This window comes from Antrostomus carolinensis, unplaced genomic scaffold (genome assembly GCF_000700745.2).
Source record: "Antrostomus carolinensis isolate BGI_N321 unplaced genomic scaffold, ASM70074v2 scaffold21193, whole genome shotgun sequence".
In the NCBI taxonomy this organism is placed as follows: domain Eukaryota; kingdom Metazoa; phylum Chordata; class Aves; order Caprimulgiformes; family Caprimulgidae; genus Antrostomus; species Antrostomus carolinensis.
This window is the reverse complement of record NW_010307598.1, coordinates 66646-83233: the sequence shown is the minus strand read 5'-3', so window position 1 is coordinate 83233 and position 16588 is coordinate 66646. Positions and strand designations below refer to the sequence as shown.

Below are 16588 nucleotides of genomic sequence, written 5' to 3'. Positions count from 1 at the left end.
AAACAAAAGCCAGAGCTTGACAAATCTGATCCTCAGGCTCCCCCTGCTGAGGAGGCCAATAAAAATCCCATCAGACGAGCAAACACGGTGTCAAACAGATCACGTCCAATATCCTACTGAAAGGGATTTATTTGCCCTTCTCTTGCCTCTCCATTCTACCCCAACACTTCAATTTTCTACACACCTAAATTTCTGAAGACTCTCAGACTTCTCACCCGTCAGCACTTAAACGACTGAATATGTCTTGGTAAGACAAAAAATTCCCATCAAAATACTACCATGGTAAAATTTTCCTTCTGCATTAGTGATCTTGAAATTAAACTATTCATCTTGGAGCCAGTTTTGCTCGGGAAAGACACCCTGGCTTGATAAGCCCACCTATATGCTGCTGTGTAGAAGCCTGGAAAGTAATTTTAAGTATCACTAATAACCGATCACTCATTGTACCTATGGGTGAAGAGCTCAGGAAGGGTTTGGTCACAAAAAAGCCTGTGCTTTCTGGTAGCTGTATGCTCTTTTTGCATTGTGAGAGCTCACTGTCAGCTTCTTGGCAGTCCCAGAAGCGAGAGGATCAATTTGTCACTTTCACCAAATGGTATGTGAAAACTTCTGTTCAGACCTTGCAAATCTCTGCAGCTCTCACCTCAGCCATTACCATATCTTGGCATTTCTTAATGAATTTTCCTTCTGCCTTGACAATTGTCTGCAGGAACTTTATGTACTGAACATTTCTGCCGTGTGTTTCGATACAGTGGACAAAGTGTTGAACAACGCGTTCATTAATCTCACTGCAAAGCTGGAAGTTGTTCATGAAAATGTGCTGCATTGTTACTGCTTCCAAAATCTAATAGAGGGGATGAAAGAAAGAAAGAAATTAGAAAATAAACAAAGGATCAAACCCACACAGAGGTCAGGATAGAGTCAACACTCCTGCAGGATGCAGGCCTGAAAAGAACATTTCCAAGGACCTCATCTTTCAACACAACAGCTCGTATCTAAGCCTATTTTTCAGTCCACTTCAGTCTCTTGAACTTTCTACACTGAAACGGGCCTAAACAAATAGATCTTGCCAACTTTTGAGGCTTTAGAATGAAAACAAAGTGTGACCCCTTCAACCAATCTTGCATCAGAACAGGCCCAGAGGCAATCACCACGGACAATCCATTCTCTTGTCTTGATAGAAAAAAAGAATAAATCATGGCATGAGGTTATTCTTACCCCTGGGTTAAGGAACAGGTTTATGTGCTTGTGCAGCAGTGCCTGGTTCTGTTGGTTCCCAGCACAGAAGTTCTGCAAAAACTCGTGTGCAAGCTTCATTATCTCCTGCATCCTCGTGTCTTCAGCCTGTGATTGCATGACAAATAAGACGGGGTTAAAAAGAATCTGAAGGTTCACTTTCAGGTGAGGACTGGATGAGCTGCAGCTCCAGCTCGGCAAGGGAACTGTCACGTCTCTCTCACACTCCAAAGAAAAACAAACCTCCACCCAGTTCACAGACATCAGGGATGAGTTTGGCCTGCTTCACAGTTTTAAAGATCATCAAAAATAAAGACCATAATAGGAATTACAGTAGTTTATTCTCTAAAATTGCATACTGCATGGCCAAGCCTGCCAGCAACGTGCTTTAGTCACTTTTACGCTTTTGAACATACCAGTACATTGGCCAAACCACACATCATCACCTTGGGGCTACAGAGGAAAATTGCCATGTTCCACTGAAACGCATTTCGGCAGCGACAGATAGGTACTTCATGGCAAAGGAGAGGTGGAAAGTTATTATTGCAACAGTTAAGCCCAATTTAAATTTACTGGAATCCACACACTACTTGCATGCTTCCAAGTACAGTTCAGGAACCGGTGCCTTTCCTCTGACATCAGTGTGGATTATCAGTCCACTGATGGTAGAAAATGCAGTTTGGAAAACTAGTATCTGTTTTTATTTTTAAGTTTCATATATTTCCAAGGCTGAAGCACCTTCCACACTGCCTGTCCAATATGTATGCACACGTATGGGACAGAAAGGTGACAAGAGGTGTTGGAGGGTGTTTTTTTTTTTCTGATTTTTTACCAAAATATGCAGCAAGACAGCATGAGACTTAACATTAATCAAAGCTACTGTCTGGAATTACTGGTTCTCAGAAACCTGTAGAGTTTGGAACAGAGGACAGTAAAGTGACCAGAAAAATGTGCAGAGCTCCCTCACCTATGCACTGATAAGTACCTGTCACCTGTGAGTAATGGGCAGCCAATGTGATGAACTTGGGGTGTCCTTTGTCAGCACAATGAGGTGCTGTGCAAGCTCAAACCATACAGCAACCCAGTCAAAATGGGCTTCAAACCACATCGCTGATGTTACACGTTGCTCTGATATGGCTAATTATGATCAGCCAACCTTGCCTGGAGAGCCACTTGGCATTTGTTCATTTCTAAGGGGGAGTCTGGCACTCTGCAACTGGGGGGTCGACATTTAACTACTGGGCAGACCTGCTGATAAATCCCACAGGGGACTAGCCACCCTCATTTCCCTGAGTGTTCCTAGGATGGCTGTCACACAGCTACCTCACAGCCATAGCCAGGGTCTTGCTTCCACTGATACAGCTGAACTTCAGGGCAGCACACACCTCCCATGAAAATCTGAGAGTTGAGCCTTGATCTTACTCCAAGCTACAAGGGACAAATATTTCTTTGGGAAATAGTGCAGAATATTGTATATTCAAAGACTTCAAACTCTGGGCTTGTTCAGCCTGGAGAAGAGAAGGCTCCAGGGAGACCTTCTAGTGGCCTCCCAGTACCTGAAGGGGCTCCAGGAAGGCTGGAGAAGGACTTTGGACAAGGGCAGGGAGTGACAGAACAAGGGGTGATGGCTTGAAACTGGAAGAGGGGAGATGGAGATGAGATGTGAGGAAGAAATTCTTTGGTGTGAGGGTGGTGAGACAGTGTCCCAGGTTGGCCAGAGAAGCTGTGGCTGCTCCTCCCTGGAAGTGTTCCAGGCCAGGCTGGATGAGGCTTTGAGCAGCCTGGTCTAGTGTAAGGTGTCCCTGCTGCTGGCAGGGGGGTTGGGACTGGATGAGCTTTAAGGTCCCTTCCAACCCAAACTATCCCATGATTCTATGAAACAGGGTTTATATAAGCTCCCCAGTATTTATGAAATGTGGATACTTCATAAAATAACCTCTGTGAATCCAATATAAATGTAGAAGGCTCAAGAAGATTCAGAAAAGGTATTAAAAGCCCATCAACATGACACTAAGCAAGGTGACAAGTGTACAGAAAGCCAACCTTTTCGTAAGGGATCTGCAGCAGCTCCAGCACAACTGCATGAGCTCCCATGTTCCTCAGAAGTCGCTGCTGCTGCTTTCGGCTCTTCCTGACCGAGGCGCTTTCCTGAACGCAGAGCTTGCTGAGCCGCAGCAGGATCTGGAGAAGAGACTTGCCTTAGAGCTGAAGTTCTGAGTTTTATTTCAGAGCATGCCAGGTGGCTTCCCAGAGAGCAGCAACAGTGAAAAAAAAGCATCTGCATGGACCTGAGCAGCTCTAAGCAGCAAAATCAAGTTTTGGGGATTCAAGGTGAGGAGCTAAGGCCTGGTTGCCTCTGTAACATCAGCAGAAGTGCAAAAGGACCAAGCTGGAACCAAGAGCCTCTGGGAAATGTTGGGGGGCAGAAAGCAGTGATGGTGTCTGCTGTCCCCTTGAGAGCAGCCATCAACCCCTCGCCACCGCTCCACCCAGCCTTGTGGCACTCGGCAGAGGCAAGGGAAGCAGGTTACTGGCCCGGGCACCATCCATGGCACCTCTAACTAGGGCTGGTCCTGCAGGATTCAGCTGTGTCAAGTGAACTTGGCATCGGGCTCCACAGCACAGAGCCACAGGGAGACCATGAGCTCACAGCACAGCAGCGCCAACGCACGCTCTTTGTCTGGTATGTTTTTAAATTCAGTTTCAACAGCACAGTGGTTTGGAGTGCAAAGTGCTTGGGACAGGGCAAATTAAATAGCTTCTCCACTTGCTTACTTCCGTCATAGCCTTTAACAACAAAAATATTGTGTTACCATTGAAACAGCAGCAAAACGTCGTGTTTCTCACTAATCCATTCTTAAGGAAAGAATACACGTCGGGCTGATTATATTCCTGGCTCCTCATTCAAGTGGGGATATGTTATTACTCAGCAAATAGTTTCCACAACGGAAGAGTGACTCAGACTTTCCTGGGCGCCTCCCTCTGACTGCAGCTCTCCAGAACTGCCTTACTCATTGACACTTCCATTTAACTATCAAGAAGCAAAGTTTTACCTCTTTTACTACACGGTAGTTGTAGCTGCTGGTACTTTCAGGCTTTTGGGACTTGCTGTGACCTTCCTGAGGATAAAATCAGACAATTTATTAGTAGCCTATACTATTGTCTTCATGAAGGCTAGAATTACCATTCTAGGATAGTGCCTGCTCTCTGCCTGGAAAGGAGTGTCATCCTTCAGTTTTCTGACAGTCTCAGAAAAATACCTATAATTATCCTGTCAAGTCACACTGACCTCTATAATATAAGATGATAGTAAAATAAGATGACAGTGGCATGGATTATCCTGTCAAGTCACACTGACCTCTATAACGTAAAATAAGATGACAGTGGGATGATTTTTAGAGATAGCAACCTCCTGTCCTTTCCTTTGCCTGTCACATTCTGTCTGTAATCAAGTCTCTCCCAAAAAAAACTTCTTACTTTCTCTCCTTCTCTACTATTATTAAATTGTCACTGCACAGATATCAAAAGATATTTCACAGTACTACACGCAAGGAAAGCAACACGTAAATTACTTTTATTTTCTTCCAACAATAAATGTTCATAACCCAGGGACTATTTTTTTAATTCCCTCACTCAGTCGTTTCTATATGATTGCAAATTATACAGAGGTAAAAGGTGGTTAATTAATTCAAAGCCAGATATGCATGCCAAGAAAGTCCTGTACTATTAGGTACAGATAGAGCACCATTCTCTTCTGACATTTCATCACAGTGCTATGATTCAAGATGCATCACCTGAACAGCTCACAGCTCTGCCCTTACGTTATCTGAGGTACTTTAGACCATACAAAACCCACGCGATCTGTCAGTGCTGAAAGGACACAAATTGGGAGCCAGAACAAATCCAAACCAACTGCTCTGTTAGAGCCTAAAGATGACAATTCAGTGGCTGCTAATCCTGAGCAGTTTCTACTTGAGAGTAATTTGTATCAACTAGCTCAAGTCCTCTTATTCTTGGCTTAACCTAAAAGCAATACAGATAGCCTCACCGGCTATGCAGTGTGCTGGAATTATGATGTTTTTGTCATATTTCTGGAAACAGTTACATCTTCTTAAAATGTTAACACATGCATTTGTGCAAACACAACCTAATTACCTCTTTTTTCTTGTGTTCGTTTTCGCCTTGCACTCCATCCATAGTCTCATCAGGACCTTGGCCTTTGTACACCCAAAGCTCTGATTTTTCCACAATAGATCTCAGCTGGTCCAAATCTTGTTTTATCTGCTTGTAGTTGTCAACATCTTGGCTGGTAACAAGCAGTTGAACCTTACATGAATGCAATCCATTAGTTGCACAAAAGGATTGTTTTTAGCTGCAATATATACATCCAGAGGAGGAATAATGCTCTCAATACACACACATACCTGCTTAAAGGCTTGAAGGACTTCTTGTCTCTGACTAAAGTGCCGGAAGAGCAGCTGAAGGGCTCCAGACACCAGAGGAGGATAATCATGCATCGTTAAATGCAACAAAACTCTGAGAAATGTTCTGCCACCATGATCATCCAAATCCAGTGGTGTATTCTCCTCACTGCAAACAGAGTGGAGGAGTTAACCAGCATATTAGACTGAATGTCCCAGCAGATTCTTAAGTCCAGTCAGAGGTAACTGAAAACCTTTTTTCTTACTTTTAAACAAGGGGAAAATTTATCAAATCCAAGTGCTATCTTGAGACACACAGGGGTTTACAGTGTCCTGCTTAATCAGGAGGCTATTCCAGATTAAGAGGAATTCTCATCAATCATGGTTCACTCAGCTTACATTATCCAACTTACATTTTTGGGGGTCAGACTATGCCAAAATATTTGCCCCTACGTCAGCCTCACCCTATTGCTCAAATAGTTCTTGCCCATTCCTGGTACTAAGCTTTCTCACTATTTATGAAATAAAACCCTACATCAGCATGCAGGTTGCAATGCTAATTATGTCAAGGACTTTAAATCCTCCTCTTCCCTCCCTTTCTCCTCCACCTCTTTTCTCAGCATGAGAAACTCATGTATTTTTTTTTCCTTATCAGTGTCCCCCGAATCTTTTCTGTATTCTACTTCCAACTGAGTTTGCACTCTTACATTGAAAATTCTGGTTATTAATTCTGTACATGAATCTCTTTCTTCCCTTCTGCCTCCCTTTAAGAAATCAGTTATCTTCGGTTTACAGAAAACAACTGCAGCTCTGAGCAGCTTAAGGACAAGCTCAAGTACTTGGAGTCTGTCACTGACTCGCTGTCCTGTGATTTAAGACAGGATATAAGCTGCTCTGGAAGGCAGGCAGGTATGGAAGGTACAGCTTGCTTTGCTCTGTCATGCATGTGCAGTTTAATGCTGCATTACACAAAAAAAAGGATGGCTAAATATATATCTGTCTCATTAGAAGTCCCAGTCCTTGCCTACACAAACTGCTCTGCCTAAGACTTTACTGCAGCATGCAGTTTAGATGCACTAATCCTCCACCTTGTCTTTCAACCACCCAAGTGAAGCCCTCCCATGAAGACCATTCTGGCTGAAGGACCCCCATCCCTTATCTGGTTTTTAATCCAAATGGACACTACTTTGAGCTGTACCAAAGGTATCTCAGGAAAATGAAGCCTAGGTAACCGTGGCAGCTGTTTCCAATCTTTTCCCAGTTACCACCTCACTTTCAGCTACAATCCCCCACTCCTTGGGAGCCCTGAGGGAACTCCTGAGCTACCTCTTGATTAGCACTAGTGAGGAGATACTTTCCTTCCACCAAAGATGCCCTCAGCTTGTTCTTCAATATGTTCAAAGTCTAGGGCTCCTGAGAAAATAAACAAGACAAATATATGTTAGAGTTGCACCAAAGATGTTTTTGCAGCCTGAAAACACTTTAAATGGCAAGTGATGATGAAGACGTAAGCAAGGGGGCCATAAGCTGAACGGAATGCTGAGAGATTACTGATGCAGCCTGCTAAGATAACGTAAGACAATAAATTAACCTATTCTCAGCTTGCAAATTAAACTGCATACTAATTTCAGCAACACCCAGGCTTCTTCCTCTCTTGCTTATTTTTAGATTGCACCAGCATCATTCCAGGACACTGATGGAACCTGGTGTCATTCAGAGGGGCCAAGCACAAGAAACACCAAACTTCAGCCTTGAGAAGTTCTACAGTAAGAAATTACAGCCCTGTGGCTCAATAGACAAAAACATCTTTGCATTTTTCAGTGTAAGGGATATATTACCACACGGGCAATGGTCAATATTCTGAAATAAAAAATATTAAAATTGTAAAACACTGAGTTCTCAATATTTCACAAAGATCTGCAATGGGGAACAGAAAGAGAGCACAGGGATTCTCACATGCTTGCCAAAAATGTTTACCCCCTTTCTTCCAAAGTTCAGCTCGCAGAAAGAGCTCTCGCTCTCCCTGCCAGCCGGGTTTTGAAGGCCCTGGCACCCCGGGGGGCTGCTGGACAAGCAACCCAAGAGAAAAATAAACACATCCCCTTTGAAGTGAGATCAAAAGAAACAGTCTCCTCCCTTTGAAGACTTCACATCTAAACCACATTTTCCTTATCTTTCTCCTTTGCATCTAGAGATACAGTCCCCAAATTGAGGAAGAAAAACTGTTTGATGTTTAATAAGCTGCACTTTTAAAGTCCAGTTACTCCTACACGGTTCAGGTTCTACTAGAGGACACTTTTTTTCCTGGAAAGTGATACAGCAATTGACAACACCCACCTAACCAGTCCACTAACTATCCTGCTTTCAATTAAGAACACTGGACATGACAAGCTCAACAGTTTACTTTCACACCCTTGTCTAGCAGCACTGAGAGACAGACACCTCCAGATGTCTTACCTCCTACAATACCTTTGGAAAAGAGAAATTTGCATGGGTAGAGGGATCAGGTCAGGGATGGAGAAAATCAGATTACTTTGGGTACTCTTTTTCTTCACCCAGTAACATTAATAGAAAAGATCTGAGGCTGATGGCAGATCACACATGATAAGAGTTTATTTCAGGTTTTCTTTAAAGGACTCATCTCAGGCTCTTGGTCACGCTTGACACATGGAAACAAGTAGGAGAGAGAGTACAAATAAATCCTGGGTTTTGTCTGGAGTCTGTGGAAATGATCCCCAGTCTGCTATTCCCACTGCTCTGCTTCAGTGGGACCATCCATATGCCAAAGCAAGAACCTGAATCAATAATCTAATTAGCACGTTTAAGATTAAAGAGTCTTCCCTAACCCACACAAACTCATTCTTTGAAAAATAACTAACCTGGTACATTAGCTGGCATTTCTTGATTACTGCTTCCAGTGGGTGATTCAGACATCTGGGCATTGCTTTCATCAAATTCATGTTTAAATATACAAAGTAGGCAGGAGATTCTGTAGTCCAGTCTCACATTCAAAATAAACTGGTGATACAGAAGTAGTAAAAATGTTGAGATAACTTGTGCATTTCCAGCACGTGTACAATTAACACTTGCAGTGCTACCAACATGCAAGATCAACACAGTCAAGATGTGGATTTAACTTGGAGAAGAGGTACACAAATGGCTTCAGAACTCAGGATTGGTTTGTCGTTTCACAAGCCTATGATATACAGGCAGTAATAAATACTTAGGAGTAAATGTTTCTGGCAGAGTTTTAATCCCTCAGTACTGCCTGATGCAGGCATCCTCACCCTGCTCCCCAGGGAAGGAAGGCAGCTTTTCTGTCTCCTTTCTGAAACCTGCAGGAATCTCACAGACCAGCACTGCTCTGCTCCTCACACCGACTCCCTGGGCGCTGCGGCAGAAGAAGCTGAACAGGAGATGCCAAGAGCTGGGCTGCTGCCACAAGCAGAGCATCACATCCTGCTGCTGCCACCCAACACCCACCAGTGCAGGTGGGCTGGTGCCAGTGAAACCTCAGTGCAGCAGAGACCACCTTCTTGGTGGTGGTCTTCCCTTCTTGAGGAGAGAAATACAATGCAAACAACACCTGCAGTTCTCTCAGATTTAGGAGAAAATGCTGAATGCCAGTTTTAATAGACTGGGAATAACAGGGGGAATGCTGGCCTTATAAAATATCCCATTGCACATGCCAGGCCATAAGAGAAGCTGGGGCTTGAGCTAAGATTAGCCATGGTGAAAGGAAGTGAATCGAGTCTCCGCTACGTGCTGCATCTGCTGCTGAGGGGAAGGGCACAACCTCAGAGCCAGCTACGTGCGAAGCCTCCCACGGGGGCACGGCGCAGGCACACAGCGCAGGCACACCGTGGCTTTCCTGCTGCTTCACATACTGTCACCCACAAGGCTTTTGCAGCATTCTGGCCTCTGTGAACTTGCCCAGGAAGCTGCTGAACAGAAAAAGGACTCCTACGCTGAGGGAGGGAAGCTGGATTTCAGTGCAGCACGTTTGCAGTGACATCTAGATCAAGGCAGCGCTGGGGAAAAGGGAAAAAACTTTTCTCTCTGTGTCACAAAGGCCAGGAGTGAACAAGTAAGAAAAGTCAGGCAGAGATAGAAGAGAGCAAGGCTGGCAAATGTGCACACATAAAAACATTGCAGGCTCATGGCTGTATGAGGAGGTGTCTCAAGTGTCTCCCCCTTCCTTGGGGCATTTACAGTGGCCCTGGAGACTCAGAGAAATTACTAACACAGTGAGATGGGAAATGAGCTCTGCACTTCAGCGAGTCAGATATTCACAAATCACTGGTAAATACGCAGATGTCCACTGCAAACTCACTTCCAGTGAATGGTTTCTGTAATGGCATAATATTGTCATATGCAAGTTGGGTGCTGCATGCCTGAAAAAGTCACCTTTGTAGCACTTCACTGGTTTAAAAGAGGCACACACAAGGCAGGAGTGAATTAATTTAAAATTTAGAGCCACAAAATTGGTGAAGGGTTTAGAGGAGAAATGTATGAGGAGAGGCTGAAGTCACTTGGATTGTTCAGCCTGGAGAAGAGGAGACTGAGAGGAGATCTCCTGGGGGTCTAGAACTTCCTCCCAAGGGGCAGAGGAGGGGCAGGCGCTGATCTCTTCTCTCTGGCCACCAACGAATGCCAGGAGCAGAGGACATGGCAGGAAGATGTGGCAGGGGAGGGTGAGGTTGGCCATGAGGAAAAGGTTCTTGAGGCAGAGGGTGGTGGAGCACTGGAACAGGCTCCCCAGGGAGGTACTTATGGCACCAAGCCTGACAAGATTCCAGCAGCATTTGGCCAAGGCCCTCAGGGACATGGTGTGAATGTTGGGCTTGTCCTGTGCAGGGACAGGAGTTGGACTCCATCATCCTTGTGGGTCCCTTCCAACTCACAACGTTCTATGTCTATGATTCTATGAAAATGCAGCATAGCACCATATTAATGCTTAGACTAAAGACAGAACAAGATGCTACATTCATTTGCATTGCTAGTACCTGAAGTATTTCAATGATCTTCAGCTTTGTGTCCATTACCAGGATGTCCTCTTTCTCTGGTTCACTCTGCTTGACGTTACCCTCAGGAGCAGCAGCAAGAGGAGTCATGGGCAAGAACCCACCGCCTCTGAGCACCACCTGGGTCATCAGCTCACCGACTCCGTGGATTGATCTCATCACATTGCTCCCTTCAAGAGGTAGGTAAACAGGTAATGTTATGATGGTGTAATGGGACTGCATTAACAAGGCAAGGACCCTCCACATCCTATGAAGAGAAATTGTCTCAACATTAAACAAGGCCAGTTGGACAACTAAATCCCTGGAACAGATGGAAGTCAACAGTAGCACTGCAGTACTTTCAGAAACCCCCTACCCTCTTCCCTCTTTCATCACAGGCTTTACTCAGCTGTAGAGCCAAGCCAGGGACAGAAAGAAGATTTCAAATCCACATTGACATTTTGAGAGGAACTAGAAACTACCAAGTAATGATCTGTTCTTTCTGCCAATGATTTTTCAGCCTTACCTTTACTTTCCTCGCCTTTTGCCATCTTGGTAATAGGGAAGATGGTAGTGATGTGCACACAGTCTAATATAGCAAGGAGGATTTTGGTTAGTCTGAGGAGGTCACAGAAGTTGTAGAAACCAAAATATATCAGATTTCTGGCTAAGTTAACAACCTACCAAAATAATAATAAAAAGCCTGATTAATACTAAGCATTTTGTTATCACAATTAAGTTGTCTTAACACAGTGAAAAGATCAAGAACCTGTCTGTGAGTCATATTCTTATCATAACACCTCATCATTTCCTCAGACTGTACAGTTCTGCATTTTATCAGAAAGTTTTCTACTTGTCTACAAACACTGCAGTGTCTGGAGTAACAGTCTGTACCTGCAATTGATATTCTATAGCTACAAAATCATACCATTTGTCTCATTACAGAAAAGGTAAGATAGGTCAAGATGTGAGGGAATGCACAGATGCTTTTTATGGTTTTCTCTTACAAAAAGAAAAATAAAATTTAAAGCTTACTGCTACCAAGTTACAGAGTTTCCCCACAAGTCCCTCACATACACTGCTTTGTGATTCACACATAAGAATTCCACATATAGTGCAAATATTTAACATATTCTCATTATCTGAAGTATATTCCCTCAAATACTTTTTTTTTTAAAGAAAAATCATATATTTTCTTAAATTAATGGTTATTATTTTTATAATGCTATTGCATGGATTTGCTTATTTTATTTGCACAGAGAGATTATTTTAATAGTTCAGTAAGTCACAGGACACTGTCTTGTTCTCTTCCTGAGCAATACTGTACGCTCCAGAGACTATCTGTGCATGCAGACATAGTGTTTAGTTTTCTAGAATATTTATTCCAGTAAAGCTTGACTTTTCAATAACAGTGAGAGCACAAAAAGTAAACAGGGCTCCTGCAAATCTGAGACATAAGCTCACATTCATTAATTGTATTTCAAGAACAAATCTCAGCAGAGTTGCTTGAACAAGGAGAAAGGACTATACTGGAAACTAGGAGCCTGCTGAGGCTCAGCACTCACTAATTACTTGCCAATCTACCTGGTGTTGAAAAAAAAGTACCAACATTCCACCAAAAAAAAAAAAAAAAGAAAGAAAGATAAAATCAGAACTGGATAACTACCTCAAAAGTGAGCTTATTTTTCTCTTTATCAGAGAAAGGGAACCTCTGACACACCACATCTCTTAAATATTCCTCTACAAATTCCATTGTTTGTGCAAATCTCTCCTTAATTTCATCTTTGGAAGTTCCACTGCTATCATAGCTGAAGAGGGAAAAAAACAAAACAAAACAAAAAACAACAGAACAAAACACAAAACTTAGCATGCAAATACACAGGGCTCTCCTCCCCCGATACCATTTTTCATTGGTTTGTCAATATCTAAGAAAAGTTAAAAGCTGTTAAATAATTTATCCAAACAAGGGAGGCAGGAAGCTGACACCATAATTTCCTGGCTTTTGCTGTTCTCTCCCATTATGCTCATTTTGCACTATTTAAAAACGTCTGAGGAAAACAAAAAGAAGAGAATTTTGTCCCAACAAATAAAAAAAGAAGCCGTTATTATTTTGGTGGAAACAGTGACAAGCTTTGTACAGCACTGAGGCGAACGGATGCGGCCAAGAGATGCTGACTGTGGGTGCTATTTTTCTCCAAATAAAAACAATATATACGCAAAGCAGAACTTTTCTTAATATAAATTCTAGGTTTGTTTTTCAGTGTGTGCAGAGATAATTTGGAAAAGACAGACCTCAACACCTTCCACTACTTTTTTTTCCCTGTTTGATCACATATCACTGTTCAGCCTCTGCCAAAGCTGAAACCATTTGTTTTTTTATTTTGGCATTTAAAGTTGAATATTATCTACTGCATCTTTCTCAGTAAACTAGGCTAGGAAGGAGGGAAGGGAGGGAAAAATACCACTAAGCACCAGTACTAAAACTGACATCACTCAAATTCCTAACATTTAACATTAGTTTTAAACATTCATTTTCTCCAACCAAAAAAATTGAGTTCTGAACAGCTGAAGTACTATAGATTTTAAATTATTTGTACCATGAAGAGTTAACACAAGTCTATGGTCAAGAAAACACATCTCCAGTCTAACTGGGGGTTTGTCCAGGTTTCTCACCACTGTATCAGAGCATTTTCCATTGGAAACAAATATTCCAAAGGAACACGACTGTGTCTCCAGCAGATTACTTGTTTCAGGGTCTTCCCCATTGTTTTTGCTTTTGATTGTGTGAGCTACCACACAGGCAATCTGTCCTGAAGAGTCTATAGTCTAATCAAATAAGGCAGGAGAAAAAAGGGAACAGTCCTCCCTCACTTTCCCTCCCCAGGGCTGGGTCAGTCATCACACCACCCAACCAAACCAGAGACAGACCATCCCTGGGTGTTTGCAGAGACATCCCCGCTGCCTCACAGCTTACACCACACAGATCAGCAAAGGGATTTTGTTCTCAGGAAGGCTCTCTCCAGCAAACATTACAGCCAAATCAAACTGCAGGGTTTGAATAATGGAACTAGGGAGAATGTTACAAATTTATTCTTATTTGGTTTTAAACAGAAACATTATAAATAACGCATGAGTTTAGAATTGATCTGGTTTTGTTCTAAAAATCAAGAGCGATGCAATTCCCTTTCCCACACCATTCCAGCAGGTACTTACTCATCAATAGCAATTTCAGAAGGTATTTCAGACCACAGACGAGCATACTTCACTGGTGTTACTTGCTCTTGGGGGTCACGATCAACGTGCATATGAAGCATTAGCCGACAGAAAGACGCTCTCAGATCATATGGCAAGTTCTCATCTGACATGCAACGGAGAATGAGGTCCACATCCAGCTGCCCAGATATTTCATTTATGGCTAAGTACTGTCGATCAAGGCACATTCTAGCAAAGAGGTTTAGTTGGTATCTTCAGGGGAAAAGAAATACATGAACAGCTTACACTTTAATTTCTGGAAATGTCCACTGGGTATAGTACTGAGATGTTCTTATTTATTAACAGAATGCACTTTATGTTTTCCAGTAATATAGTTAATACTTACTATGGAAAGAATAAAGTACTCATTAAACACTAGTAAAAGGTAAAGTGAAATGAAAGGTAAAGGTAGTGAAAAAAAACAGAATAAAAGGAGTCATCATATTTTCCCCGAGAGTTACACAGAATTAAATAATGCTGTTTCTGAAGGCTACAGAAGAACACTTAAGGCAACTCAATCTAAATACTGCAGAAGACCAAACACTTCTTACTGATGCTGAAGCCACAGTTGTTCATTGAGGCAAGAACATAGATGGACTCCAGGATCATTAACAGTTAGGTACCTGATTAAACAACTACCAAGCTCTGCTCCCTTCAGTGAAAGAATAGGTAGAGAAAAATTAAGTTTAATTCCTAAGCTTTTCAGTCCATAAACTAAAAGCAAGGAACTGCCATTTAAGTTATGCACATTCAACAGACTGGTAATTAACCTTTAGTCATAAAGCACATGTCCAACATTCATTGGTATTCCTACAGGCTTGGGTTGAATAGTGTCAACTGTGAGTTTTCATAAGAAATGAACATTTAATTGAAAGCAGACTCCTTTTCACTCTCAGCACTCCTCATGGGAATTTGGTCAAACCGTGTCCTTAATCCTTGTTTTAAGCATGTTCATGAGACTGTAATGTAGACTAAAAATAATTAACACTATCAATTCTATTTAAAAACAAGTGTAAGAAAAACCTATTTTGAATTTTTAAAAATATATACAAAGAGGTCTCCATTTGAGCTCAGCCCTCCAATAGGATCAAATGAAAATACATAGTAGGAAGTCTACTGCAAGAACCATTTCAATGGAAGACATAATACAAAATAAGATAGCTATATATATAAAAAAATCTAGTTGTACTTTCTGCATCACCACAATCTAGTCTGTCAGACTACTCTCAGAAGTTTATAACCCAGACACGGGAATTTGGTCTGGGCTGAAATCTGATCTTACACTATGCCAAGAACTTGGTGTCTTGTCAAGTCATCTGGAAACATCGCTTCACGTCAGAAACTGCTAAAAGCACAGCTTAAGCTGTACAAAAGAGCACTGCACATTAATCAAACCAAACCTGGGGCATTTTCATAACTTCATATATTGTCCTGCTGAGAACTACAGGACCACTACAGGCTTTGAGCCTGGAGAGAAATTTAGAAGAAAGAACAGCAGCGACTTCTTTACAATGAAAAGCAGAGCCATCTGCGTGCTCAGATCCTGGTTTTGCTATAAGCAGCTGTTCACCCCGACTACCATGTGAATACAGGTAACCCAAACAGTTGACAGGCTCACTCTCACTCACTCATCAGGAAACCAGGTACAAATACAGGCACTAAGTGCTCTGCAACTTCAATGTACTCTAAGCCTCAACCATTTTTTTTTTAAATCAGTTTAAATTTGCTCATGCTGATAATTGGACTTCTCACCACGAATAACTTTGTGCTTTTAGCTGTCACTTCAAAGAGACTTCATCCTCACTCTCTAATGGCTATTTTGTCCATAAACCCAGTGTCCTTTCTCCCACAACTGCAGCCTATAGACCAAAGGCTTCCCCACACAGCCCTGATGAACTTTGCCAGCCAACTACTGCACACGCTGTTAACCTGTAGTAGCTGAGCACGTCCCGATCTTCCTTCTGCCCTTCCTTAGCATCCTGAGCCAGCTCTCTGATACTCTTACTGCGGATCTCCTTGTTACTGTCTCTCCAAAACAACCACACTTCTTCCTCATCTTCTCCAACTTCCAAGGCATTTTCTCCACTTGACACTTCTTCAAACTCAAATCGAGAGAGGACCAGCCTGCCAGAAGGAAGTTTGGTTAGATTACAAACTGCCAAGACCCATGCAGATCTTCTAGAACATTTCTTTTAAGACATTTGCTAAAAGACACTTGCTAAAATGTACTTGTGATGTCAAAGTAACCGATTTTATGATCTCACCTGCATTCAGAAAACACAAATTTTATTCCTCAGCTCCACGAAGTAAAAGCAGAGCTGCTTACTCTTTCAGCAGTAGTTTACTACAGAAAATATTTGTGTTTTACTATCAAAATCATGATATTAGAATTAATTTAGATTATAAGCTTTCCATTCAGCCTTAAAAAGACCAACATTTTGTCTCCATTCAGTTGAGGAAGAAAAAGAAACAAGGAAGCCAAAGAAGACACATCTAACTAACTTTCAAAAATATCTTTACAAGAAAACTCATTCAAAGATCAGTCAACAGACTAGGAAAGGACTTGGTAAACAAAAATATCTAAAAATTGATTAATTCTGTATTGCATTAATGCCAATTGGATCAGAACTTCTTTCCTACTTCTGTGGTAAAATAACTAGAAACAAATCAGCTACT

General features: G+C 42.1%; 1 protein-coding gene across 1 annotated transcript in view; it reads right to left on the bottom strand.

Moving 5' to 3' along the window:
• The window catches only part of LOC104523042 (inositol 1,4,5-trisphosphate receptor type 1-like), a gene marked incomplete at its 3' end in the record, with an annotated part of 165575 nt that overhangs the window by 87508 nt on the left and 61479 nt on the right, over positions 1-16588 (bottom strand). The window contains 13 exon segments of the mRNA XM_029084380.1: positions 644-844; positions 1219-1344; positions 3280-3417; positions 4290-4355; positions 5392-5562; positions 5661-5822; positions 7012-7070; positions 8537-8675; positions 10664-10851; positions 11187-11340; positions 12327-12468; positions 13874-14125; positions 15842-16036. Coding sequence (XP_028940213.1) covers positions 644-844; positions 1219-1344; positions 3280-3417; positions 4290-4355; positions 5392-5562; positions 5661-5822; positions 7012-7070; positions 8537-8675; positions 10664-10851; positions 11187-11340; positions 12327-12468; positions 13874-14125; positions 15842-16036 — 1993 coding nt within the window.